General features: G+C 41.4%; 2 protein-coding genes across 2 annotated transcripts; one reads left to right on the top strand and one right to left on the bottom strand.

The window, feature by feature from the left end:
- Positions 1 to 409: 409 nt before the first annotated feature.
- ppp4r1l (protein phosphatase 4, regulatory subunit 1-like) lies at positions 410 to 15,179 on the bottom strand. Its single transcript, XM_034585134.1, has 20 exons — positions 14,838 to 15,179; positions 12,784 to 12,828; positions 12,098 to 12,227; positions 11,244 to 11,350; positions 10,913 to 11,055; positions 10,639 to 10,785; positions 9,926 to 10,033; positions 9,035 to 9,100; positions 8,650 to 8,808; positions 7,895 to 8,019; positions 6,969 to 7,495; positions 6,469 to 6,884; positions 5,988 to 6,074; positions 5,655 to 5,840; positions 5,381 to 5,542; positions 5,058 to 5,158; positions 4,617 to 4,737; positions 3,944 to 4,078; positions 3,353 to 3,494; positions 410 to 2,603 (listed from the first exon to the last, which is right to left on the bottom strand). Exons 1-20 carry the CDS (start codon positions 14,842 to 14,844, stop codon positions 2,458 to 2,460), a joined length of 3,060 nt encoding a protein of 1,019 aa, XP_034441025.1. The 5' UTR covers positions 14,845 to 15,179; the 3' UTR covers positions 410 to 2,457.
- rab22a (RAB22A, member RAS oncogene family) lies at positions 14,944 to 24,222 on the top strand. The gene is made up of 7 exons (XM_034585138.1): positions 14,944 to 15,435; positions 16,269 to 16,348; positions 17,271 to 17,352; positions 21,249 to 21,320; positions 21,619 to 21,725; positions 22,112 to 22,221; positions 23,365 to 24,222. Exons 1-7 carry the CDS (start codon positions 15,400 to 15,402, stop codon positions 23,460 to 23,462), a joined length of 585 nt encoding a protein of 194 aa, XP_034441029.1. The 5' UTR covers positions 14,944 to 15,399; the 3' UTR covers positions 23,463 to 24,222.
- Positions 24,223 to 26,941: the final 2,719 nt, after the last annotated feature.

Genomic DNA, 26,941 nt, shown 5'->3' with positions numbered 1-26,941 from the left:
ACTAATCCATTTTCAGGAAAATGGATTAAGAAGAGCTCAGGGTAAGGGGTGTGTCTGAGAGTTGTGTCTGACTCAAAGAGGGGGTGACTCAGTTAGGTTCTTGATGAGCAGGCGTGGGATAGCTGCTCGGAGAGAAGCAGACGTTAAGCGCATCTCCTCATCACCATCTTAATCGAAGAGAGTTTTCTATAAGGTTTAACACCGACCCTTTACCTGAAGTTCAAACACTCCTGTAACCCTGGGATCTAACACGACAACTGTTCACTTCATGAAAGTCCAATCAGCATCACGATGATTAAATGATACAAGTGTCTTTTTCAATGAAGCATCTTGTCTCTATCCACACTGACCAATACAGAGTAATCAGAGCTGATCGTCGAGGGCAATATTGCAAAAGTAAAACACACAATCAAATTTTCATAATTTTAATTACAGAATACTAAAAATAACATTACATAAAATGTCTTTTTAAAAGAAACCATTGAATATTACAAAGGTTGTAAATTTTGTAAAGTTAGGATATAAAATCTTTGAACAGTGGTGCATAATTGAAAAGAAAAATAATTTTCATAAAATGTATATATTAACTGTTCTACTACATAAAAATGAGATGGACACAAATTGCAGACAGATGAGATGAGTAGACACCGCCATTACTGCAGTGATCTCTCCTTTTGAAGGAAGAAAGACTTGAGATGCACAGCACACACCACAATCAGCTTAAGTTCTCAAGTTATGTCTATGTTCAAAAAAAATAAAATAAAAAGAAGGGGAGAGGTTGGTGTCATCATTTACAACAGAGGAAAACAAACAGGCTCAAGAGACTTAAAAAAAAGTGACTTGGTGACTGCTCCCAATATTCACACATCTCGAATGGGGTTAAAAACCCGACTACACTGGCCTTGGTTCCATAAACACATACTGTTTTCCACAGGTTTAAGCTGTACAAAGAGTAGCAGAATGAGAAACCTCATCCGTTAAATCATTTCACCAAGACAGGGAAATCCTGATCAGTTGTCTTTCAGTCCGTTAACACAGCCGTTCCTATATTCCTACTGTACAACTGCTCGGTCAGATCCACTGAAAGCTACCATGGTCACATATTCATATCAGGAGGTCAACCTTTAAAGAATTGGAATAGACTATACACAAAAAGGGTCGGGGGTGAGGGAGGGTGGGCATGCATGCATAATCCAACAATGTGCTTGCTTTCTTCCTCTTCTCCGAACTTGACGTCACCCTGTGGCACATCCCCGGGAGCCCTTGTTTAGATGTTTTAGTCGACGCCACAGATTCACTCAAAAAGAAAATCACCAGTCGAGCGTCCATTCGATCCACAGCAGTCTCTCTCCACACGTATGACACACTGGCCAGTCGTGTCCAAAAAGAGGTATTTCATGCGTCTCCTGCCATTTGAGACGTGTCATGTCACATTTTTGGTAAACAGACAGATTCTTTTTTTGGGGGGGGGGGAGATGGAGGGTGAACAGTTCATTAAGGTGGTGTCTTTAAAATGTCCGAGATATGGTTTTAATCAAGAGTTACGCTGAGTGGCAGAATCACTGTTCCTTCTATGCAGTAGTAGTGGTTTCAGTGGCCCGTGAAGACCAGGTGGAGAAACGCAGACGAGAGAAAAAAAAAAAAAAAAGAACAAGAGATGGTAGGAGGGAAACAGACAATAACCCAGAGGACATCTCACAAGACGAACGACGTCTCAGACAAGAGGCATTTTGGAGGAAATGAGGTGAGAGACACCAGCAGAGCTACGTGGTTTGGCTGGTCTGTTGCTCAGACAGCTGTAGTTTCTTTCACCAGGGATCCAGGAGCTGCTGCTTATCATGTAAGCTAATAATGCTGTTTAGGTTCAGATGAGTCCCCCTGAGTTAGTGCACACATCAGAGTCAGGCAGGCCTCGCCCGCTTGTTCATTAAGAAAATCCACAAGAAGAAGCAACAAGGAATAATAAAATCAATTCTGCAATTTCATGATTAAGCTTACAGTTAGCTTTGGAGAGAACGAGCCCGTTTGTAGTTCTACAAATCTGTGACCGGGGAAGGACTGAGTCAGTGTTGTTAGTGTGGAGGGTGAGAAAAGGTTCAGATGAAAATACGGCGGCTCCTGCAAAGCGATGCAGCCGATCTGTGAGTCCTGCTCATTTCCTGAAAACACTGAGAAGTTTGCTGTTTGTGTTGTGAACATAATGTGTGCTATGTAGTGCCCAACCAGAGACTGGGGTTGTGTTTGTTTGAGCGTGCTCACACTTAAAATCTGAACATCTGACATGATTCTCAAGTGGTCGTTGGTGCAGGTCTGCCCAGCAGGCGAGTGGTCGGGGGGTCGGGGGGGGGGGGGTCTGGTCGGGTGCTGGTGTTGCAGGTCGCGCTGACGGTGCGTCAGTCAGACAGACAGGTAGGTAGACAGGCAGGTGGGCTGTAACATGAGTCGGGGGGGCTGAGGTTAAATCAAAGGGGCCGTGTCCATCAAGCCTTTGTTGGGGTCCAGGCTGGCGAAGAAGCGGACGTCCCGGTCCTTGTCAGACTGCAGCGCCATCACAGTCTCTTCCAGCTCATCAGAGTAGGCACAGCCCGGCTCCTTGAAATAAGCTGTAAACCAAGAACAAGACAAAACTCCTTTAGTTTGAGTCAAAATCTACCAGCACAAAGCTGTGAAAGAAAAGGAACAGAATGAGGAATACGTTTGCATATATATATAAATAAATAAATAAATAAAGCCCCTTTTTCACTGGTCAAAAAAAAAACAACACACAAACACCGACTAACATCTGGCTTTTGTCTGGAATGAAAATGGATTTAATCTGCGTTCACAACCGTTTCGAATGACTCCGCAGTAGAAACAGGTTTTTATCCGCTCTGATCAGTAGTGATGAAAACATCCGGGTGAAACCACTAATTTCTCCTTTATTTTGGCAGCGTAGGCGCTGAACCATTATCTGCAACTTCCCGGTCGTTGACACATAAATAGCCATGAACATTTCCTCGTTTTTTTTTACATTAACGTGCAACTGTGATTTTTTCTTCATATTATGAAAGGTACAACACTGGCAAGACAATGAGATGAAAGAGCTTCTCTGGCACATTCATGACGTTGAACATGAATCACCAGGGGAAAGAAAGACAAAGGCAAGCTCCAACACAGGCAATGGGAAAGGAGTCAATTGCCGTTTTAGCGAGCTTACCAGCAATTAAAAAAAACCTTTGAAGTAACTGAACCTAGGATGTTGTGTAAAACTGACAAGTTGGGAGTTTTACAGAGAATTATCGTCTGTAATTTTATCAGCGCATTTTCAAAATTGTAACTATTCCTTAGAGTTACAGGATTAATTTGCACCAACCTTTCTCCATGACGCTCTGTCGTAGAGCCTTGGCCACAAGTACACGGACGTTAGCTACTGGGTCTGATGAGAGGCTGAGGAGGCTGGGCAGGAGGTGCTGGCTGAACTGCTCCATGGGCATACAGTCCTCCTCCACTATGGCCTAAAATACAAGGACACATATAAGACAGTCATTCAAACAGGCTGGTAACAGAGCTCATTTCACACAAGCTAGAAAATACTATTTCATCAGAGATAAAAGTTGACAAACAGGCTCACGAACAAAGACTTCTTTTCCACTGTGGCGGCAACATAACACAAAGCTGGACTCATCGACCAGATGACAGATAAGAATGTGACTAACAGGATCACTACATAACGAGAGAGCTGGTATTTTAAAGTTTGGATAAAGTATCAATCAAAAAAAGTGTGTTTTAGTGAGAAATCCAAAAGGAAATAGTATTAAAATATTCCCGAAGCCATACATGGGATGAAAACTAATATTTATTTTCTCATTTCATTTCTATTTGCCAACAACGAGAGAAGCACTTAAAGAAGAGACAGGGAAGCTGCTAATCCACCATGTGGTGCAAAGACGTGAGAGACACACACCTGGCAGATGAAGGCAAAGGCCTGCCTCCCGACCCACTTGGGACAGTGGCAGAACCTGACAGTGAGCTCGTTGATGAAGTTCATGCCCAGATCGTCGGCACCACTTGCATACAGCTTCTGGAGGATCTCTACAACCTGAAGACACAGGAGGAACAGTTCAAAATCTGTCTCTCAACCAATCAAAGTGGACAAAACTGCTATTAATCTACAGGGAAAAAAAGCTAATTCTCAATGAAAGTTGTTAGGAATTAGTCAAAAATGTGCATTAAGTTTAAAGTCAGACACTTGACTTGTTGATCGAGTCAGTCGAGGTAGTTGTAGAGGCTAAACTGAAAGCTGCAAAGACCGAAAACGTCACACTGTCACGTGTTTCAAAGAATAGTTTTAAGAAATATACTTATCAACATTATGAGTGAATATTTAGTTGAAAGAAAAACAGTCTATTTGATGATCTGTGCAGCAAATATGAAACTGATATGAAACTATGAAGCCAAGCTACGATGATCAAATACAACCATCTGTCAGGACATTACTTTATCCCATGACATCATCCATCTGTGTGACTCATTTCCCTTTTGTCTTGACCCAACCATGTATTACAACAGCCACGTTTCCCCCCCCAAAACCAGATGTTCCCTACACCAGCAGAGAGAGAAAAAAAATAACTACGTACCAGTTTGTATGAGATCCACCTGACCTCCGAGACTTTGTCAGAGCAGAGTGTGAGTGCTATCTGTCTGAGGTAGTCATACACATCGTAGTGGCTGTACAACTCTATGATCATGATCAGCTGCCTGGAAGGAGACAGGGAGACACAGTCAGGCAAACACAAAGGTTATAAAAACCTACAGGGAAGTAAAATAAGCAAAATAAGATAAACCTCAAAAGAGTTTGTTGTGGATAGAACTTAGTAAATAAACAGCAGAATAGATACTGACAGTAAACTGACTGCAGAATTAAATCTAACCAATACACAATGTGACAAGAACTCAGGCCCGACATTCTGTCAATCAGCAGGACACTGATTAGAAAACAGTCTGGATAAGAGTCTGCTCCAAATGCAAATAATTATTTCCTAAATCCTTCCTGAGTGGAAGAGGAAAAGGAGACGTACTCTGCCAGCTCGTATCTGAATCTCCAGTTGCGACTGTTGTCCGTCACCATGAACTCCTGCAGCTGGTACAGATATTCTCTCCTCTTATCTGCGTGCAGCAGCTGAAACAAGGAGATGCACATCAGTTATATTTCATAACAGGTTCAAAGTCAGTTTTGTAATCATGTTGCAAAATTTTCTTGCCCTGTGCTTTCTAATCTTGAGACCTCAGTCGGCTTTGAAAAAAGCCGACTGAACTTACTAACGTTAGTCTCAGTAAGTGTTGTAATCTCAGTAAGTGTTGTCCCACCTGGACCAGCGGGAAAATAATCTATAAATCTTACCTTGAGGAAGTCATACAGATGTTTGAGAACGCCAATGCGGACCTCGTCCAGGTCTTTGAGGAAACCGTTGAAGATGGGAACCAGATCAGCCGCCGTCAGCTGGTCTCCCAGGATAACCGCCAGCTCATGGATGGAGAACGCCAGCGTACGCCGCACCTTCCACTAAGAGCGGGAGAGAAACACAAAAGTGACAGGTTTATTTGAAGCAGTTGTTCTGACAATAAAAGTGTAACTATTGCAAACGTACACCATGGTTTCCCATTACTCTGCTCACCTGCACATCAGTAGCGAGGGTTTCATACGTGTCCTTGAGGCAATGCCAGTTCTGTCGTCCCAGAGTGAGAGCGACCCCCGGCAGGCTGAAGGCACAGTGTTTGGCTATTTCCGTATCAACCGTCTGGGCCCGGGCCGGGTCCGTCATAGAGAGGTACTGATCCAACAGCTGCTGCGGGATAACATTCTGGAGACACAGCGGGAGAATAAAGATTAAACAAAGAGGAACGCGGATGCTGAGAAGGTGCTTAATAATCCATGTCTCAGCAAATCAATACCAACAGTAAGGAGCAGATCAATATTTACAGGATGAGTGAGAGTGGTGCTGACTGACCTGGACCTTAGGCTTGTCCTCCATCACTGGGCTGTGAGCCAGGTCTTCCTTTCCCCCCTCTTCCACACTCTCTATCAGTTCAGACTCCTGAGAAAAACAAATATTCACAAACAGACCATTAGGGACAAAACAAGCGAGGTACCAATGGAAGATTTTAACCTACTGTCCCTGCACTAATGCTGCAGTTATAGTTGTGTGTAAAGGCGGTAGAAATTTCTTTGAAAAAAAGGGACAGTCCCGTAAACTGTGGTGGACGCAAACAAAGACTGTAGTGATTCACTCTGCGGTTTATGGGACTGTTGTTACTCAAAAGGAGCTCACACTGCAGGTATCATCTATGTAACATTTGAAATTAAAATGCAATGTTGTTGTAACTGACTTCTGTTTATCTATGTAGTGACTCAGTACATCTGCCACATTCAGCCATATAATAAACTAAAAGTTGTCTGAACACGCTGCGATAATGTGAATAGCCTCATACTGGAATAGGTGAGTTAGGTGAAGAGTCATCCTGGTCCTCCTCCTCATCCTCCTCCTCCTCCTCCTGGTCCTCCTCTTCCTCCTCCTCTTCCTCTTCCTGAGGCTCCGTCTGCGTCTCCTCGTCTCCTTGCTCCTGGACGGGGCTCGACTCTGAAGCTGGAAGAGTTTCCATCGTTTGCTCCTCTTCTGTGGGGCTCTCCACACTGTCTGACTGAACCTCCACAGATATGCTCTCCTCAGACGGGCTCTCCGTGCTGCTCTCAGGCTGCACTTCTGTCTGCGGTTCAGTCGGGCTGTCGTCTGCTGGACAGTTGTCTGCGGGACAGTCGTCTGCTGGACAGTCGTCTGCCGGGCTGTCGTCTTCTGGATTGTCGAGCTGGGCTGCCTTCAAAGCTGCCGACAAAACCTGGACTTGAGCTAGAGGAAAATGACAAATGCAAAAATTGAATCCATATGCCAACAGATGATCAGATGTAGTTCACAAATACTCTGTGTGCTCACCTTGTACATCAGGGTCATCCATGTGTGGTTGCAAACAGTCTAAAACCTTCTGGATCTGGTCGCTAGTGGCGTTGCCATGATTGGACTTGGAATCAGGACAATTATCCTCAGGTTCATCCTCATCCTCCTCCCTCTCTTTCTTTTCCTCATTCTGTGTCACGTCCCCTGACTTACGACAACTTAGCATCTCCAGATCCCCGCTGATGTCTGGTAAAGGAGACCTCCAGTAGTTGAAAGAATTAAAGTTCTCGTCTGTCTTGTCCATCTCTTTTGTGTTCTTAGCATTGTTTGTTGTCATAGGGCTGCCGTTGCGGTTTGAGACATTGTGGGTGTAACGGTCTGGCCTCTCTCCGGGAACTGAACTGTGGTTGTCATCAAAGCTGTGCATATCGTCATTGTCGGCTGTCGACACATGTTCTGGGGATGGTGTTGCACGGCCGTCCTGGTTGGGAAGTGTGTGAGCGATGGTTCTTTCTGTGCGGCAGCCGCTGATGTCGGAGCAGTTCAGGGAGTTGAGGGAGCAGTCGCTGAAATGAGAAACATAATTTAGAGAAATGGCTTGACAAAGATGTTTCTGGTTCCGAGTTCAACAATGGAGAAACCAATTGTTTGGGGGAATATGTGAAACTGTACAAAAGTAACATCACTTTTTCTGGCAGATAAACTAAAAAAAAAAAAACTAGTCTGTCCTGATTAAGCCCAGTGATCATGATTCATTGATTCATGACGCATTTGTGTTGACAAAAACTTGTGTAGTACCAAAGCATCACTGTCTGAACAAATACTCAATTAAATTACAACACAATATTTATCCAACTGTTCCTAAGAGACATAAACATTGAACATGTGCAACGTTATTGTTTGACCAGACTGAAAGAAACACCAGTCTGTTGTTGCAGCAGTGACTGCGGGTCGGGGGGTCTTACCCTTCCAATGTACACCTGGGGAGCTCTAGTAGGGCACCGTCCTCTCTGAAGTAAAGGCCTGTGCTGGAGGGGTTGGCAAAGGTGGAGATGAAACGTCCCAATGACTGAAAGGCTGCTTGGCGCACCTGGAAGTGGAGCAGGGAGGAATCTCTCAGTTTCTCTGTCACTACAAAGATTACTAAAGACTAAACTTTATAGCATCTTTCATACAGGTCAGAGCCTCAAAAGGGGACTAAGCAGTTAATAAAGCAGAAAAAATGTAGATGGTAATAGAGTGAAGTAGTTAGGTATTAATGAACAGTATTTCTGCTCTGCTCCATTGATTTACTCAAATATTATACAGATGTGGACACATGCAGTTATCTTTGTACTTCGGTCTATTTCGACTGTTCAGACTCTAAAATACCCAAAACAGTGATTCAATCTGGAGTGTTTAGAGATTTTTCGTTTGAAAGTTTGCAAGATTGCAAGTAAAATCTTGTAACAGTTTTAGATTTTTCTTTTTCTTTATAATTCACATTTCACTTAACAGAAGTGAAAAAAATAGACAAAAGTAAAGTATACAGCTGAAACATCAGGAACTAAAGGGTGCATACAGCACTGAGGTAATGAAACTTTCTCGATTCCACAGCTAAGCAACAACAGCAGCACTTTTCATCATAGTGCAGAGGAAGTTACACATGAATATGCTTGTTATTTTATGCAACTGTATGAGTTAGGATTTTTTGTTTTGTGTATGTGTGTTTGTGTCCTACCCAGCGGGACTGGTCACTGATGAGACTGATGAACAGGGGGGACAGTTTTGCACGTCGCACCTCTGGAGAGGTGGAATTTGAGACCATCATGAAGCACTCAGCACAGGCTTTCCTGATCCCCCACAGACTGTCTGAGCACAGATCGAAGAACTTGGGCATCTACGTCAAAAAGAAAAACCAAGTCAGTACAACTCAGAATTAACAATGAGGGTTTGAACTGTAAAAGGGCGTTACAGCAATCAAACTAACTTTGACGCACTAAATGCAATGTTCTATGTTAAGTATTGACTCAGGCGAAGCTTTACGAACACTAATGTTTAACTTTCATGTTGCATAATGACATAAGTGTAAATATGTGATGAACATTGAGTCTCACGTGTCTCACCAGTAGTTTTTCTGTGGCTTCCTGGCCCACAATAGAACAAAACTCGCCAAAATTTGCAGCACAGACCTGTAAATAAACAAAAATAACACAAACATAATAAACACATTGACATAAAATGAAAGAGCCAAATAAACAATATATGAGTAAATAATATTAATTCGATTTTATGTCATTAGAAGCTAGCAAAGAGAAGTTCCAGATTCTCAAGAGCATGATACATCCAGCAACAATAATAGGTAAAGTTATTACTTTTTAAAACATCGGGTGGGTTGTTAAATTCCTTCTAAGTCGAATCCCATAGTATCTCAGTAGGATTATTCTACTATCTGCTGTGTGATATGGTTCAGTGACCATCGCAAAACAACATGAGATGTGTGAAGTTGTGTTCCTGCAATGTCCTGGGGTTGTCTGTATTTTTCTGCATGCATTATTTATTTATCTCTGCAAAACCCTCTGCATTGGTTTCATCTATGTAAAGTTGTGTTCCGTGCTGTCTGAAAACTTTCACTGAATGAAACAAAAAAAAAGTGGTGGGAAGAAATGTCACATTTATATAGAGCTGAACATTATTCACCACCTTTGCAGATCCTAAATAACGATTCTCCAACTGGCACCAGTTAGACCACAGAATTACCATTCCTCAGAAAACAACAGTGTAGTGTGGGATAACTTGATGCAGAAAACAGAATTAAGCCAAACTCTCTCTTATTGAATTTATCCTCATGGAACACCCAAAACACGGTTTAACTCTAGCTCGAACAAGTTGACCCATGTTACTACAGGTTTAAAACAGAACATATTGTAGAGTATCATAAAGTAATTTCAGACTGTTAAACCCTATATAAACCCTATATAAGTTGGAGGATATAAATGTGGTTTGGAGGTTGTTACCTTGCGGACTTGGAAGAGTCTGGCATCACTGCACAGGTCACAGAAACGTGGCAGTAGCAGATGCTCCACTGTGTCTTTGCTCAACATGGTGACAACTTTACACATGATCTGTAAGAGGGCACATATGGGGAGAAGTTAGTGCCATCACAACTCATACTGCGCTTCATTGTTCCACTATTCTGCACTGATGACTAAAAAGTTGCAGAACATTTGCAGTGAAGTGAAAACCGTCACAGAAATCAAACAAAATTTCCACAGAGAGAGAAACCATCAGGGTAGAGAGGAAGTGTGTGTGAATTGTATAGGATGTGGGAGGAGGGGGGGGGCTTCAGGAGGCTAAATCTGATTTAGACTGAGTGGAGTGAATTAGTGAATAGTGAACACCCAAGTATAAATAAGAGAGGAAATAAACAACCAATTTCAATTGTGCATTAAAATTAAGGATTGTTTATACCGTGACAGTTTAATAACATTACAAATTTAAACTTATATATTTCAAAAACAATCTCTGCAGGCATCAGTCATGCTCCATTTACTTAATTAGATACAGGCACTGACAGATCACCATGAAGCTATAAAAGAAACCCACTGTGCCTCCCTGGCAGCATCGGACTTGCACCTAAACTATAACCGTTTTAGTATTATTAATTGTATTTATCCCACGATAATGAATAAAAGACACTTAAAAATATATGAATTATGGATATTCTTACAGCAACAGCCTCTATTTTGTAGTCATCGTCGCTGCTGGGTTCTGTGAGGTCGAGCAGAACTGGACATACTTTGGTCTCCATGTCAGCTTTAGAGATGAGGCCCTGCTCCAGCAGAACGAGCAGGGCTGCCTGGCTCGTCTTCCGCACCTTCAAAGATGGAAGCAAGGTTAAAAACAGTTTTAAAATAACAATAATAAATCTGATTGTTTAAAAACATTTAATATGTTCAAACTTAATTGTTCATGAGAAGTGATTGTTTAAAAAACAAACCTACCTGGTTATTTGGATCAGTGAGATACCGGACTACAATTGGTACCAAGTATCTTGAGAAAGCGGCTGGGAAGTTGGGCCGACTCTCATGTAAAAACATGGCGATGTTTGGGACCTGCTCCATCAGCTCAGCTCGCACTGTGGGCTCTGAGGAAACACATCACATTATACAATTAATAAACAAAGGTCAAGTACATGTGTTACAGGGCAAAAAGTGTGTAAGATTAAAACACAAAAGATTTTAATTATGCTTATCAAATCAAACAGTAAGATTAAATTGGAGACTATTATATGGTTGTTCCAGATTTATCAGATGAACAAGAAAATCCATCTACCTCCATCTTCTGACATTCTGGCAACTGTCTCCATGACACTGATAAAGTCATTTTCATTGTCACTGAACTCCCGAAGCACATCAAGCAGGCCGCGAGCCACGATCTGCCTAGAAAGCAACAAGAGCTTCAAGTTAGTAGACCGCCTGCCAATACCTACAAGTGGTGAGTGCGACAGCGTAACACACAGCACTGACGGAGCTGTCAAGTGCATTACACAGACATACACGTGTACTTGAAAATGACCAGAGGGCTTGAACTCTGCGTAGCCGAGCATGAAAAGCATGACGACAGCAGTTGAACACATTTGTGTGGAGACAACAGGGCAGTATTTAACATTTGCAGCTGAGCTGTGATAGTACAAAATCACATACTGAGGACGTTTACCAAGTAGAGTATCATATTAATATCCGAGGAAAATAATTGCGTGTAAAACAGTCTACAGCCACATTGAGACAAACACAATCCAGTCAGGGCTCTACTTTAAGTCACTTGGCATTCCTTCAGTATAGAGTTAGCACAGGTATGTGATTAGTAACTACACAGGAATGCAGACAGTGGTTCAGATGACTATGAAAGAATATTATAATTACTTGCGACATGTCAATCTCGCATGTCAATTTCTGATTTGAGTTTTACGATATGATATATGAACAAATTCAATAAATATAAAAGGACAAATAACAACATAACGCTGCGCAACATTACGGCATTTCTCGGTGATCCATCCTCCCCCCCTTTAGAGTTGTAGAATCAACTGTTACATTGATCTTGCTCTATAGTACAGGCCCCTGACAGTCTGACAGTGAGCGTTATGTCTGGTTGTGGGTGTTGCCTGAGCACAGGGCTCCACTTACCTATTGAAAACATTCTCACTGAAGGCATACTTCTCTAGCCTCCCGAGAGGGGTAAGGTTGTCTTGTCCAGCATCGAGGAAGGCTGTGATGCGGATTCCGTCACACTCTGAACCATAGTCATCAAATCCGACTGGGAGGGAGGGAGCGTGAAGTCATTTAATGGTCACATGAGTTGGAACAGTGTCACAAATACATTTGTAATGCCTACAAAAACAAAACACTTATAATAGGGACACTGACAGATGTACCACATCAATTACAATGCCATGCTTGAGCTACTGAATCAGGCTGAATGTCAGGGCTAAATAACCTCTAACGGTATATAAAGCAGAAAGGCGCAAGTCCAACTGATTATTCCATTAAATCGTCCAACCATAAATACACACTGACTTTGCATTTGGAGCTAAACACTGTTTCATCACCCTGGCTAATGCAGACAACAGGGATTGCTGGTCTGTATAACTGCTAATAATAGCATGGTGTGAAACCTTGAAATGCTGTTGACAGCTTTAGATTTCACAAGGGTGAATGGGGTTGCCCAGAAAGATGACACCTCCATTTATACCTCCCCACTGAAGGGAAGAAAAACAAAGCTCCACATACAGTATATGCAAGAAATTAATCCCTAAATCCAGGGGGTTTTACATGTGGTTTCGAAAGCAAATTAAAATAAACAGAATACTCACAGTCATCCAAATCATCATGGCCATCTTCAAAGTATAAAGATAGACCTGCAAGGATAAGACAATTAGAGGGGTGAAGGGTCCATGGTGGCAAACTTGTCATCAACATACCATAACAGTGTCTCTACACACCACTCTGCCCAATGAAATAAGGAGTTCTGGTTTGGCAGGTATACAAGCTGCCAATTAGTAAGAATGGACAAGGTCTCCTTCAAAAACACTGGCAATAAATCAGTGTGGTCATGCTGATTAATCATTGTAAAACAGAAACTCTGTGCTCAGAGTCTTGATGTGAGAAGAATTCAAAACAAGTCGGTTAATATCCGAGTATGTTTTTCCTGACTCCCCAAAAGAAAAGAAACACTTCTGACAACAAAGTAACTGTTGGAGCTGGTTTTTTTTCTTCCTTAAATTACATTTCTTTCCTGGTCAGTAAATTGGAACAGTCAAGTTCACATCCATAATCCATAAGATGCTGTATGTCACAAAATTAATGTGACTATCATCACTGGTCATTCTGATATACATAATGTTCAGTGTATTGAAACCTAGCTAAAACATATACAATCCAATACAACAGTCCTGCAATAACTGTCTCCTGCTTGAGGGTTAAGGAGGTCAAACGGTACATTGACTCAATTCACATTTCCACATATTCTGTTTAAAGTCCGTATTTAACTCTGATACACCTCCAAGCTCAGAATTGTACTTTAGGGGCTTGAGGGTTAGGAACAGACGATGTCGCACCTTGTGAAGCCCTATGAGACAAGTTGTGATTTGTGAATGTGGGCTGTAAAAATAAAATTTGATTGATTAATCAACTGATTTTTAATGTTAATTTACCTAATCTTTGATATCATAGTGAAAATGTAAAGTTTAACTTCAATCTTCAACTTAAAAAATGTGTTTTTGTCAAACTAACAGTCAAAGAAACAACACATGTTCAAATAACTGTTACATAAAGGAAAACAGCTCAGAATTGAGGTGTTGTGACTAGAATTCAATTCATTGCTTAAAAATGACTTTAAATGATAAATGGGTTGTTAAATTTCTGTAAATAAATTGTCTGTTGAGCAACCAATTGATTAATCGACTTATGGATTTCAGATCTAATGTCAATAACGAAAAGTGGGGAAACTAGAAATAAAATGCAGGCAGTGACCCAGAAAAAATACAGTCTAGCTGGATGACAATTGTATTTTGAGACTATTAAACGAGTCCAGCAAAAGGGTGATTTTCAACGCCTTTTAACACAATGTTTTTTTGGTGTATACCGAGACTACACGAAAACTCTCTGTCCTGTTTTGTGTTCAGTAGCATCCAGTCCGACACACACAACAATAGCAAAGTGTGGTAGTCAAAAGAAAAATCAAGAAATAGACCCCAGAGGGAGAAACGTGGTGGGTCGGCTAATGCCTGTGTTTACAGCTGGGCAGGCAAGGGAATGTGATCCAAATATAAAACAACTCGCATCTCAATCGGAAACAATAAACGTGGTGTTTCGTGAGGGGAGCTGGTAAAGATGCGAGTGGTGCAACAACCGGCATCAAAAAGCAGGTTGACGAAGCACAACATCTCCTCTTTGTTGTGCTATAACGGAGGATTTGACCAGCTTATGGCTGAAAATGACTTTAGCAACTTGGCTAACGTTAGCTAGGTCACCTCGCTAGCTTGGCTACAACAACAGTTCGATAATAAACCCGATTCAGTGCGCGTGGTGGTGATTTACTAATGGGGACGGGGGTGATTCAGACACTAAATCACATCTGCTTGGAACTTAGTGGCTCGAATGACGCATCGGAGTCACTAATTTCGATACCGCTGAGTAGCTGTGGTTAGCTAGCTGGCTAGCGGTGCTAAGTTTGCTAACACAGCTTGTGTCCAGCCCTTTCGCTTGACTTGAAGCGAACACTTCGCCAGGGAACAGCACAAAGGTGGTGGAGCGTGGGGGGCCGCGGCTGCAACCGTCTCCAGCCCCGGAGAACGCAACGTGGCTCCCCCGGAGCCCACGCAGCGTGAAGGTGCGGAGGAAAAGACAATTTTAAAAGTACCATTACCTGCCATCTTGAGTCTTGGCTCGGCTCTGTGGGGCCGCCGTCCCGGTGTGGGCTGTCACCGCCGCACAGCTGTCACTCAAGCGCGGCTGCAAACTACTTCCTGAGAGCACTTCCTGGTGCTGGTGTCCCCCACAGCGCTGCGCGTCCAACCACTCCGCCGACAAAGTGCCTCTGAGCCGGGGCACAAACTCCACATAGACCCGGTACGAACACGAGCCCGTGGGCTTTGTGTGCGTCTCACTCACTGTACACGCACAAACACACGCGCGCACGCAGACACACACGCATAATAGAGCCCAGCAGTCACGTGACCGCGCAGTTCAAGATGGAGACGGAGCCACTGGGAAGCTCCACTGTTAGCTAGTTAGCTCGTCGACTGCAACAGCGCAAAATGGCAAACGCCAGTTAACCCGAGGCGCTAATGTGGCAGCTCCCGATGAGGATGAGGTAAAGCGGCTCGCGCACACGGGACACCGGAGGAACTTTCAAGATACGAGGAGGAGGAAACTGTCCATGGTCGTCAGCACCAAAACAAACCAGTTTTGACAGAGAGGAGATCGATATGGCGCTGAGGGAGCTCAAAGTGTGTCTCCTGGGGGTAAGTTAGCATCGATCTCCGTGTAAACACGTCTGTGTCCGGTTCATATTTGTACCGGTAGCATCGGATGCGTGTCGCAGCTCCAAAACGAGGCTGGTTTGTTTACATGGGTTAAATGTGGTCATAACAGTGATCAGGAGGGTGGCAACACATGCACCTTATTCTCATTTAACTTCACTGCCTTGTCTGTACTTTAAAACACAAGTGTATGTCTCATTAACCACGTCCAGACTTCATACAACAACACCCAACAAGACACACACAGCAGATATACATCCCTGAAACATTATAGCATCCTCACATCATCTCCTCCTGCCCATCATCTACCAGCAAGATTTAAAAAAATGTTTAGTTTAGTCAGTTAACAGGAACATAATCGATTGATTGATAACTCTTGGTCTCTGGGAACCATGTGCATTTTTACATGTTTTAGACCAAAGGATTTGTTGGAAGTTTAAAAACATCAGTCAAAATCCATTTAAACTATCTAAATTACCATCGCTACTGTTACTTCTGCTATTGTTCACACATCTCTCACATGACAGCATTCAGGCATGTCTAGTTTTGCCTATAACAAGAGCATAAGCCATCATTTTCACAGCCACTCATTTGTATTGCTGAAGAAACATGATCATCCTCTTCACTGGCTTATAAGTTTTTAAAAATATCTAGGTCAATTTTTACTGCATGTGTCCGAATCATTCTCAACATGAGCAGGAAGAAGAAGCAGCAGACCACAAACAGAAACAATGACGTGTTGCACAGCCAGATAATGTGCTTCTAACTGTTTCTGACCGCGTTTAGTAAGCATCAACTTTATTGTGTCTCTGCAGGATACTGGCGTTGGAAAGTCGAGTATTGTTTGGAGATTTGTGGAGGACAGCTTTGACCCAAACATCAACCCAACAATTGGGTAAGTTCCTGTTGTCTCCCACGCTAGAGGTTATGTTTATTCTCTTCCTCTCTCGTTTGTCGTGGTTAAGGTTGTTGCAGTGCATAAATGCTCCTAAAGTACACCCAGACACTTTCCTCTGTGTAAATTATCATCCTCATTTTTACCAGTCATCAATAATTGATTGCACTTACAGCTGAAAGATTTTGATAATCAAATACATCACAACTTGCATAGTGTACCACTCTCAAGACCAAACTATTATTTTACATTTTTATCGATTTTCCTCAGAAAATGTAGAAACGTGCCCCATCTTGCATTGTTAAGGACAGTGGTAAATTAATTTGCTGCATCCTCCACTTTAAGTGGATCCACTCCAAAATGTAATGGTTTCGTCCCTGGCTCGTGGCCCATCGCTCTGCCAAGTCTGATCCAAAGTGGTTTTGTCAGCAGGATTGTGTAATTCTGCTGACAAATAAATAAATAATAAACCATCAGACAGACACGGGGGAATTCATAACCTCCCTGGGTTCCAATATTCCAATACAGGATTGCCATGTAAAATACAAATAGCCTCACCATTACTCAGAATACATTAAAATGTATTGAAATTGTTTTTTAACTGATAAATATGCACTGGCAGATAGGTTTTTATTGAATTGTTATAATACAATTTAATTTTGCATTAAAACCACATTTTGATATCGTCTATCTCAGAAATACAGTATGAGGCTGACTATAATGAAACCATTTCCTTCCTGAGATGTTTTTATTTGATAAAGCTGGCGCACAGTCTAAGATATCTTCAATCTTCTGCTGATCCAAGTGAAGATGTGTGTTTTTCCCAGTGTTTCCAACCTTTGTAAATCACTGAAATGAGATGAATAATTTTGTAATATAACTCATGTTATACGTGTCTCATGAAGCCATTTCTCTTCACCAGGGCGTCCTTCATGACCAAGACGGTGCAATACCAAAATGAACTACACAAGTTCCTGATCTGGGACACAGCGGGGCAGGAACGGGTTAGTACTCGCCTTGTTTTTTTTAATGGGCCTTTTAACAAAGCGGAGGAGGATTTACATGTGTTTTGCCTCAACATCACACAGTTTTCATATGATAATAAAACACACAAAACTGGTTGAAAAGGAAGTGAAAAAGCTGACGACACATGTATGAACCACTCCCTGAACCGGCCTGGAGGAATGTGAACAGTGCAGTTGTTCATTACTTCTGATAGGGGGCAACATTTACCTGTCTATAGGTACAGTTCTGCCCTGAACTGATACTTCTTGTTTCAGGACTTTAAATGGCGTGTGGTATTATTTGGATTTTCCTTCTTTTAATCTGTGGATTTTTTTAGTGTGTTATTATGGTAGGAAAAATACATCTGTAAAGATTTGTCCCATTTTAAAATTCTTTGTCCTGCCTCTAATTTCCATCTCATTTCTTCGCTCTCATTGCACTTATCTTCAGAACATGTGGAAAAAAAGTGCCATTGCTTTTCTTTTGTGATTTTAAGTGGCACACGCCACTGAAATATGTTGTCTGTTGACAACTATCATGTCCAGGTGCTCCCTCTTACATAATCTGGAAGCGTGTGTGTCTGCAGATGCCATGTTTGGAAAGCTTCGTGTCTACATACAAAATTAGGACAAACCATACAAACTGATGACATGTGATACCGAAAACAGGATACATCCTGGTGTCTGAGTGCAGTTTTGGTGTTAAAGCCTGTGAAATCGACACCAGGCCTCAGACAGCAGCTACTTTCTCTTTTGACTCACACCCTACATCCCACATTTGTCTGCATTATCTCTCCACATCACTTCCCTACACATCACTTCCCCTTTTGTGTGCATGTCCTTCTCTTGTTCTCATGCACAATCCCTTTCTCTGCTGCTGTCTTCTCCAGATAGGTGAGGTAGGACGTGGCTTGTTTTTGTTATCTCCCACTCTGAAAGCTTTGCCCTCTTCACGGGTTGAGCGGACAGCAGTGCAGCCGTGTTTAAGATAAGATGAGAGGGAGAAACAAAAGCTGTCTCGGTCCACTGGTGTGTGCTGCCACTGTGTGTTATCTGAGAGTCACTGCCAGAATGCCTGTCTTTTTCCTCTTTGTGTTTTCCTGAAAACAATCTATTTTCTTCTGATTCGTTTGTGTTCATTTCCATTTTTAGCCCCTTTTTTTTATTCCCACAAATCCACTTTGTTCACTGTATTTTCACAGTGTTTCGCATCTGTGCCTGAAAAAGTTGCAACATTCCGTTGGTACAAAGCTGCTGTGGTATTTCAAAGCCTTTCATGGCTTGTTTTCTTACCTCTGTGGAGCTTTGGCCTATCAAAATCTGTTGAATTGAGTAAGGGGAGTACAGAGCCAGCCAATTCACATGTAAGGAGAGACCAGGGCAGTAAGGAAAAGCTCTGCGATTTCTACACTCCACAATCCATATCTCAATACCACATGAGACCTTAGGAGCACATCTGAGCCCAGCTGTCAACAGCCGTTCCAGGCCTCCCCCTCCTCGGCGCTCCGTCTCACTGAAAACAAGCAAAGGGAACCTTGCATCCGACTGAAACAGGAGGGTTCCTTTCATTATTCACCCAGCTTGTGGTCACAGCAATTAATAAGCACTCACAGGGTATCAGTGGGGCTGTTTTCTTGGCTGCTGTGTGGCCAGACGACTGGCCTCGGTGTGATTGCTCAGGGTTAAGGCACAGATAGACCACACAGGACTGGCGGTGCTGCAGCCCAACACTGGCCAATGAAAGAGACAGCACTCTCTTCAGAGCCGCTGCCAAATATCCCAAGTTGGATATCCATTGGTGGACTGACGGCCAGTAACAACTATAATTATGTGGAATGTGTGCTTTTCCTGAGGTAACAGTGTCACTCCAAGATGAATAGTTTATTCCATCGTATTGTAATGGAAAATAGAATTGGCGGGAAAGAAGGGTCATTCCAAGTCTATTTGAGACATGGGGCCTTCTTTTAAAATAAACATCGTTAGTTAGTACAAATTACATGGTGTCATAAGTCTGCTTAAAAGCACGTGCAGAGGGAGTCAATATTCTCACAGGTGAGGAGTTGGAGATGGAAAATAATCATCCGGTCACTTTCAGATCTCAGTTGCCAGTTTATTAGATACAACCAGATAAAACTAATACAGTCTTATATAAAAGTCTTATATAAATAAATCCTACATGATCACAAAGTTCAGGTTTTCTGGAATTAGTTTTAGAGAGGAGCTGATTCAACTCTATGGTCATTTTGGTGGGTTGTAGTTTATGGTACGGTTGAACGAGGGTATAGGCAAACTAACAAGAACACCTCTGTGTGTAATAAAACTCAACAGCCTTTTATTTCTGTTACAGGTGAAACCCTTATTACAATTATAACACAGTAACAGCCTTAAAATCCTGTTTCACTTTTAACTATTAAATTTTAACTTTTCTTGTATCAAGAACTAATAGTGGCTAATAGAAGCATTTAATAAAATAATTTAGGGTAAATGGCCTCATAATTAACTATTGTATTAGGAACTAAACAGAGGTAGGAGTATTTGGATCTTTTACTCAAGTAATAAAGTAATACCACCGTTTATTAATTCTACAAATAGATCAGCAGAATGTGCTATAACTTAAAAAAGTTATATAATTATATATTATTTTGTATATAAATACATATAAGTAGCATTTCATGGTTGTAGCTGGTTGCAGTGGAACCAATTTCTTTACAATGTTATATGCCGTTTGATAGATTAATGTGGAACAATGCCTCATTTATAATATAACAGATCCAAATCAGTAAAGTAACAAGTAACCTTATTCAAGTGATTTTTGTCAAGTGTAATGGAGTAAGCAAAAAGTAGCAGTGAATGTAAAGAATTCCTTAGAGTTGTTCTTAAATGTAATATTAGAGTAAATTAACTCAATTACCTTCCATCCCTTGAGCTAAACAATAAAGGCTGCTGGATTTTTGTGCAGCTCAGATACTTTAAACTGATGCTGTAGTTTAACCATTTCGTTCCCTTTAGCATGAGGTAAAAACCTCAATACTTTTTAAAATGTTATGACAGCAGGCTAATTTGTAAAGCCAGCTTTCACGGTGCCCTGGAAAGTCTTTTGCCAGAAAAATACCAAAAGCTGGCACAGGAAAAAGAACCCCCTGCCTCCCAGGCAGCCAGGGGTGGACGTTCTGCACATGTTGTTTTGATTATGCAGGGCTTTGTGATGTGTTGGGCTGGGATCAAATGTATAGTCTTCCATAAATATCAAAATCCTAACAGCTTTTGACACATTCTGCTCATCTTTCTCTTGATGGCTCCCACATGTGTGAGGTCTTGGTGGAAAGACGAGCCGAGCAGTTTTAAATTAAACTGCTCGCCTTAAGGGCTCAGAACACCAGGTCTCTGGTTTTATGAAACAGTGTCTTTTTTGCTTATTTTTAAGGTTTTTGTAAGTCAGTTTTATTGCGTCTAATGGAACTCACAGTGAGAGTTATCACCACGTTCTGGTCTTATGTAACGGATAAGCCTTAGTCTATTAAAATCCTAGAGAGTAATTCTGTGTCAAAATATGCAATAGTGCAATTATAGAGAAATTATATTTTTAGTTCTCATCCAAGAATGAAAAACTGGAAGTAAATCAAGTGTCTCCAGAGATGAGCTGTGATTAATTGTCTTTGAATAAGATCTTTTAAATTGTTATTTTCTCTGATCATCTTCTGTTTCACATGGTTTCAAAGCTGCATCCATATTTAATGATGTCAGTAGATCATACAGTCTAGTTCAGACAGAGATGAATCTCATTGAGAGGCTTTAGACACGTATTCTCCATCCCTGTCCAACAGTGGACCTTCTTTTTTCTTCAGAAGAATTGTTACAGTGTTTTATAACTGTTTCCTTTCTCTGCCTTCCCACAGTTTCGTGCTCTGGCACCGATGTACTACAGAGGTTCTGCAGCAGCCATCATTGTTTATGACATCACAAAAGAGGTATTGTTAGCTTTTTCCCTCCTCAACCACTAATCCACTAATTACTTAGTGAATACTTTCATTGATTTAGTCTGTGTCTTTTCCTGAAGTTTGACATTTTGGGAAATGAGTTCATCTTTAGCTGCGTATGTAACATACAGACATGAGTGGTACTGATCCTCCCATCTTACTATCACAAGAGCAAATAAATGTGTTTCCCAGAATGTCTAACGATTCCGTTAACCTTTCTCCAGAGATATGATGTGCTGTCTGTTTATTAGTCCTCTCAGTCAAACATGCTGTTTACTCTTATCGCCAGGAGTCCTTCCAAACACTGAAGAACTGGGTGAAGGAGCTGCGTCAGCACGGGCCTCCTAACATCGTGGTTGCCATCGCTGGCAACAAATGTGACCTGTCTGATGCCAGGTGAACCTGAGTTAGAGATAAAACTGTCTCCTACTCATAAGTTTTCTGTCTGCTGTTGAAATATGAGGTGGACAGGTGCTAACTTCTTGGTCGTTTCCAGTAAGAAAGTTGTATTTGTTTAGAGTTGACCAAATAAACCTTCATATTTTAGTGTTTAAGGAGTAGTTAAAGAATTTGTTGTTGTTCCTTGATGTCTTCAAAAAAGTTTAAATACTCCCAGGCTATGACGCATATACACTCTTGGTACTTCACATATACATATACACCATCAATGGAATATGTGGATTGTCCGTATAGCTGTATAGACAAATGAACTGATTAGCAGATCATCCATGAAATTGGACAATCTGTGAACATATTACAACATATTAATTTTGTATTTACAGGGAAGTGCCAGAGAGAGAGGCCAAGGATTATGCTGATTCCATTCATGCCATCTTTGTAGAAACCAGTGCCAAGAACGCCATTAACATCAATGAGGTGTTTATAGAGATAAGTGAGTGTGTTTCTCTCCACCATTTGGTGTCATTGACCTACACATCCTCAAATTCCTTGAGTCGTGTAATTCTTTAGTTAATCATTTTCACAGCATTAACACAGTTGACTTCTTAACTGCGTATTTTAGACTGGATAACTGTGTTTTGAGCAGTGTTGCCGAATAGAGATACCACTTCTAGAGTGTTATCAGTGTTGGTGTGAAGCAGAGCTCTGACGTTGATGAGCTGTTTCAGGATAAGAAACAGATAATCATGAAGGAAATTGCTCAAATGCCAGATAAGTTGGTTTTTACCTTTTTAAAAACAAGGTATACATATTAGCGGTGTCCTATAACCATATTACACAATACTTGCATATAGTATGTATACTAAAACATCTTATACTTGCATGAAATTATATAATACTTACAGTACTGATTAAACAGACTTCAGAGCGGAAAGAAAGCGGAAAACATTTAATTACTTTTTATGCTGCAAGATCTTCTGTAACTGTCTCACCACATTTACAAATTGACCTGAGTAGCTCAAAACAATAGTATGAGAATAGTATGAGTTTTTGAATATGCTTGTTCAACAAATCCATTATGAACTCAGTAGGTCTACACTTTAAGCGTGTTTCCACAGCAGGAGGTTTCCCTGGGGAGCAGGAATTGTTTGAGGAACTCCGTTCAACCACTTGTAATTCCACCAGAAGAACCTGGGTTTAAATTTAGTTCCAGGGGGATAGTTTTACTTCCCCAAAAAGTCTGTGTTTGGGGAGTAGTACTTTCTGAATGCTCTGGAACACACAGGTTGGAAGTTTAAGTGCTTTCTATCACTATGTTGTAAAGTATGCCAGTCGATTTTGTGGTGTCACGTTACACGTCGCCAAATGCAAATACTGCAAATGGAAACCTTCACATTTTCATATGTCAGCTAACCTATTTGATTAATCCTTCCAGTGATCTATAGCAGCTGTAAACAACTACTGTCTTACTGTCAATTACTGATTTTCAGTGCTACCAAGACAAATTGTGTAGTTTAATTCAATTGGTGAGAAAAACCATATACCGTAAACGGTACAAAAGTGCATGCATGTAGAACTTGAGAGAGATAAGAAAAGCTGAATGTTGGGAACCTAAATAAATGTGTTTGTCTCACAGGTAGGCGGATCCCTGTTGTAGACACAGCAGGAGGTACTTCAGGAAAAGGTTTCAAACTGGGACGTCAGGCCTCAGAGTCTCGCAGGACATGCTGCTGATGATGCCGGTGACTGTTCCCACATGACCTATGACCTGACCTTTGCTTATTCTCTGCGTCCCCGACCTGCCTCAGCTTACAGCTCTACACGCCCTCAGACATCCTGCCGGCACTGTTATCCGGGTGCAGCAGTGTCACTCTGATGATGATGATGATAGTGAATGCGTTTTTAAAGCACTTAAAGCAACACTATGTAACTTTTACCGAGAAACAGCGCCCTCTGCAGCCACGTGTGACGATAAATTCCGATTTAGCTGGAGCTTTTACTGCGTAGTCCCACTCACAACACACAACAACTGAACGGTTAATATTACAAGTGATCCCTGGCTTCCTGAAGCCGCTGTAACAAATACACCAAACTCTGTGTAGAATTCCTCATATTTTAAAAGTTTCTTGGCGGAATATTAAACATAAACTGTGGTTTTTAATGACTTCGAAGTCTTTTTAACTGATCTGCAGTTCAGCAGTTCAGCGTGATTCTGACAATTTAAGCTGCGACTATCAGTCACTTAAACACAGGAGGTCGTCACATCGAGCAAGAAGAGAGGTTCAGGGTGAGGAGTGGAAATTCTCCCTATTCAAAGTCAATGAACCATCAAACTAATGTTGAAGCTGCTATTTCAAGGCAATAAAAAATACATAGTGTTGCTTAACAATAGCAAATCATCATGTGTCATCTGTAAGTTGCTTGCAGGTGAAATACTTTCAGAGCACAGACAAACATGGTTGCACAAATACAACCCTGTGACAGGGAAAGACCCCCCCCCCCCCCCCCCCCCACCCCCCCCCCCCACCCCACCCCACACACACACACACACACACACACACACACACACACACACACACACACACACACACACACACACACACACACACACACACACACACACACACACAGACATTCTGGCTTCTATAATGGACTCCAGTCTCTAAATGGTATGGTGTAGTCTCATGTTGACCAGAGACTCATCAGATTCATTCAGAAGTGACTTGTAGCTGTAAATTTGTACAAATATATTATCTTTCCACAAAAAAGTTAATTGACAATGTTTAAATCTCAATCTCAAATTATTTTGATAATATTTAAGTTATTGCCTTTAATTTCCTGGGAGACCTTTCCCCAAAATTATTTTCTCTGTATAATCAATAATTAATCGGACATTTCTGATCAAAGAGATCAATGTTAGTACCAATCTCCCATCTTGACGTTTGCTTGAAGGATAAAAGTCAAGAAAGATGGTGCACGCTTGATTTAAATTTGATTGTTTTCATCAAAGCAAAATGTCAAAATGGTGTTTTGATCTCAGCCACAATCACACAGTCGAATATGCAGAAAAAATGTGTATGCGTCTGCTTCCTTTTAATAATAAAGGAAAGTTTTTTGGAGGCACTCTAGAGATGAGAATATTGATACCTCTCTTACGTCTGCATAGCTCAACATGAAGACTAAGCCAGGCTAGCTGTTACCACCTCTTTCCAGTCTTAATGCTAAGCTATGCTAACCAAATGTTTGTTATCTCCCTCTAATGACTGATCAGATGTGAGAGTGGTCTTGATCTTCTCATCTAACTTTCCACAAAGTTAAGAAGCATATTATCCAAACTATTCCTTTTAAATCTTTAATTAGTTGTTCCTCTCTCATTTGGCGTTCAGGATATTTTGATTGTCACTTCACGTTTGATAACAATAACTTAAAATTGTCGTAACATTTCATCTCACTGTTGAGAGAAAGTCCTCGTGTCCCAATGACAGAGCTTTAATCAGGGCTGATATCTCTGACTCTGTTGGTTGTCTTGAAGCTGATTATAAGCGAACAGTTCCAGCTGCTCACATGTGTTCCACATTTCCAGTTGTAATTGCTGAAGATCCATGAACAGGCTCATGTGGATGATGTACCCCACAGTGCACAGAGAATCCCGCCGGTTGTTTCCAAACATTACTCCAACTTCATTTTTCTTAAATCTCCTTGCAACCTTTCACCGGTGAGCCCGTCTGTCTGCAGCCCTTCGCTGCTACCCACTAGAAATTTTACAGGAGAGGCCAGTTTTTCTGAGGTATTGCCAAATTCTTTAATTGTGCGATAAATATTTTTCATTCTCCCCCGGGTCACACATCCAAACTTGTTTTACTAGCTGCCCTGTGATGGAAACAATACGAGATCTGGAAACTCGACCTCGTTCAGAGGAAGCTCAGATTTTGGAGCTTAAATCTCCCCTCAGCAGAAGTTTATAGGTGGAGAATCAGATGTAACACTGTGTTGACATGCTGACCCCTTAATGAACCATTGTTTCCATTCCGCTCTGTATGCACTTTGTTCCAGCGTCTGCTTTCTGAATTTCCTCTCTCTTCTGTGTTGTTCCCCTAAATGACAAACTTATTGTCGGGCCAGATTTCAATCATGGTACAGTTACAGCTTTCACAGAGCCACATCATCACCCGCTTTCTCTGTGATCCTTATGTTATGTTACAGCTATCTCATTTGCCTCTGATATTGTTTGAACTTCAGCAGCAGTGGATCAATGAGCCCACACTGACTTATTCATTCTGTGTAATTTCATGCTTCCCTGGATCTCATGAGCTCCTTCAGTCCCAAAACCTATTTTCAAACTTGCCAAAAGAAATGCAGATATGGTCTTAATTAGACTGCATCTGCACATTTATCAACGTGAATTGTGTCCTTTTCTGTCAGTGCTAGACACTTAATTTGCCTTTGAGCATCTTAATGTAACTGATGAGTACTGTGCTGAGTAGCGCCGCCTAATCTTTCAGGATTTTTTCTGTGGAGTGCAATAGTTGTTATAATGACAAAGGTAAAATGTGACCTAATCGGAGACATTAGTTACAGAGTGATGTGTTCACACAGGAAAGCAAATGCTTGTGCAAAAGATCTCCAACAGGATAATGACAGGTTTATATGAACCTCATTTTATGTGTATTTGGTGATGGGTTTGCTCTTACATCATATGACAGAGTCAAAACACTCTTCTGTCTTTGATAATCACCCAGCATGACATCATGATACCAACACTAGCTACTAAAACCTCAGCAGTCACATTAAGAAGGGAATCACTGCAGCTGCACTTTTGACTCACTGACTGTTTGTATTAATTGGCTCCTAATACGAACTAACGCTGTCTGCAGCATGTTAATATGCCTGTGAAACACTTTATGAAACATTCTTGCACGGGTGTCAGACTTTCTTTAATATCCTATGGTGTTATTTTAGGTTTTGACTGTTTGCTCAGCTCGTATTGCGATGAAGACGGTGGTGCCAAATAATGTCAAAACTATTTTACTACATCATGCATAATTAACCATTTTTTATTGTTGTTGTAATATAATGATTTAAAGTACTAATCGCATAAAATGCTTACAAAAATATTTGAGTTCTGATAATGATGACATGTTTCCCCCTCATTTGGAAACAGGAGGCATGAATAGTGTTTGCCAATTTTGCATTGAAAAATACCATTAGTCTTG

Source organism: Hippoglossus hippoglossus, chromosome 5 (genome assembly GCF_009819705.1).
Source record: "Hippoglossus hippoglossus isolate fHipHip1 chromosome 5, fHipHip1.pri, whole genome shotgun sequence".
NCBI classification, from domain to species: Eukaryota; Metazoa; Chordata; class Actinopteri; order Pleuronectiformes; family Pleuronectidae; genus Hippoglossus; species Hippoglossus hippoglossus.
The sequence above is the reverse complement of the archived record's forward strand: the minus strand, read 5'-3'. Positions and strand labels throughout refer to the sequence as shown.

Coding starts and splice junctions, on each gene's coding strand:
- ppp4r1l (XM_034585134.1), bottom strand. Junction 4,738..5,057: donor TTCAGATACGAGCTGGCAGA/GTACGTCTCCTT, acceptor GTCTCCTTCCAG/GCAGCTGATCATGATCATAG. Junction 3,495..3,943: donor CCTTTGCCTTCATCTGCCAG/GTGTGTGTCTCT, acceptor CTTGTATTTTAG/GCCATAGTGGAGGAGGACTG.
- rab22a (XM_034585138.1), top strand. CDS start 15,400: ATGGCGCTGAGGGAGCTCAAAGTGTGTCTCCTGGGG. Junction 16,349..17,270: donor AACATCAACCCAACAATTGG/GTAAGTTCCTGT, acceptor TCTCTTCACCAG/GGCGTCCTTCATGACCAAGA. Junction 21,321..21,618: donor TTTATGACATCACAAAAGAG/GTATTGTTAGCT, acceptor TCTTATCGCCAG/GAGTCCTTCCAAACACTGAA.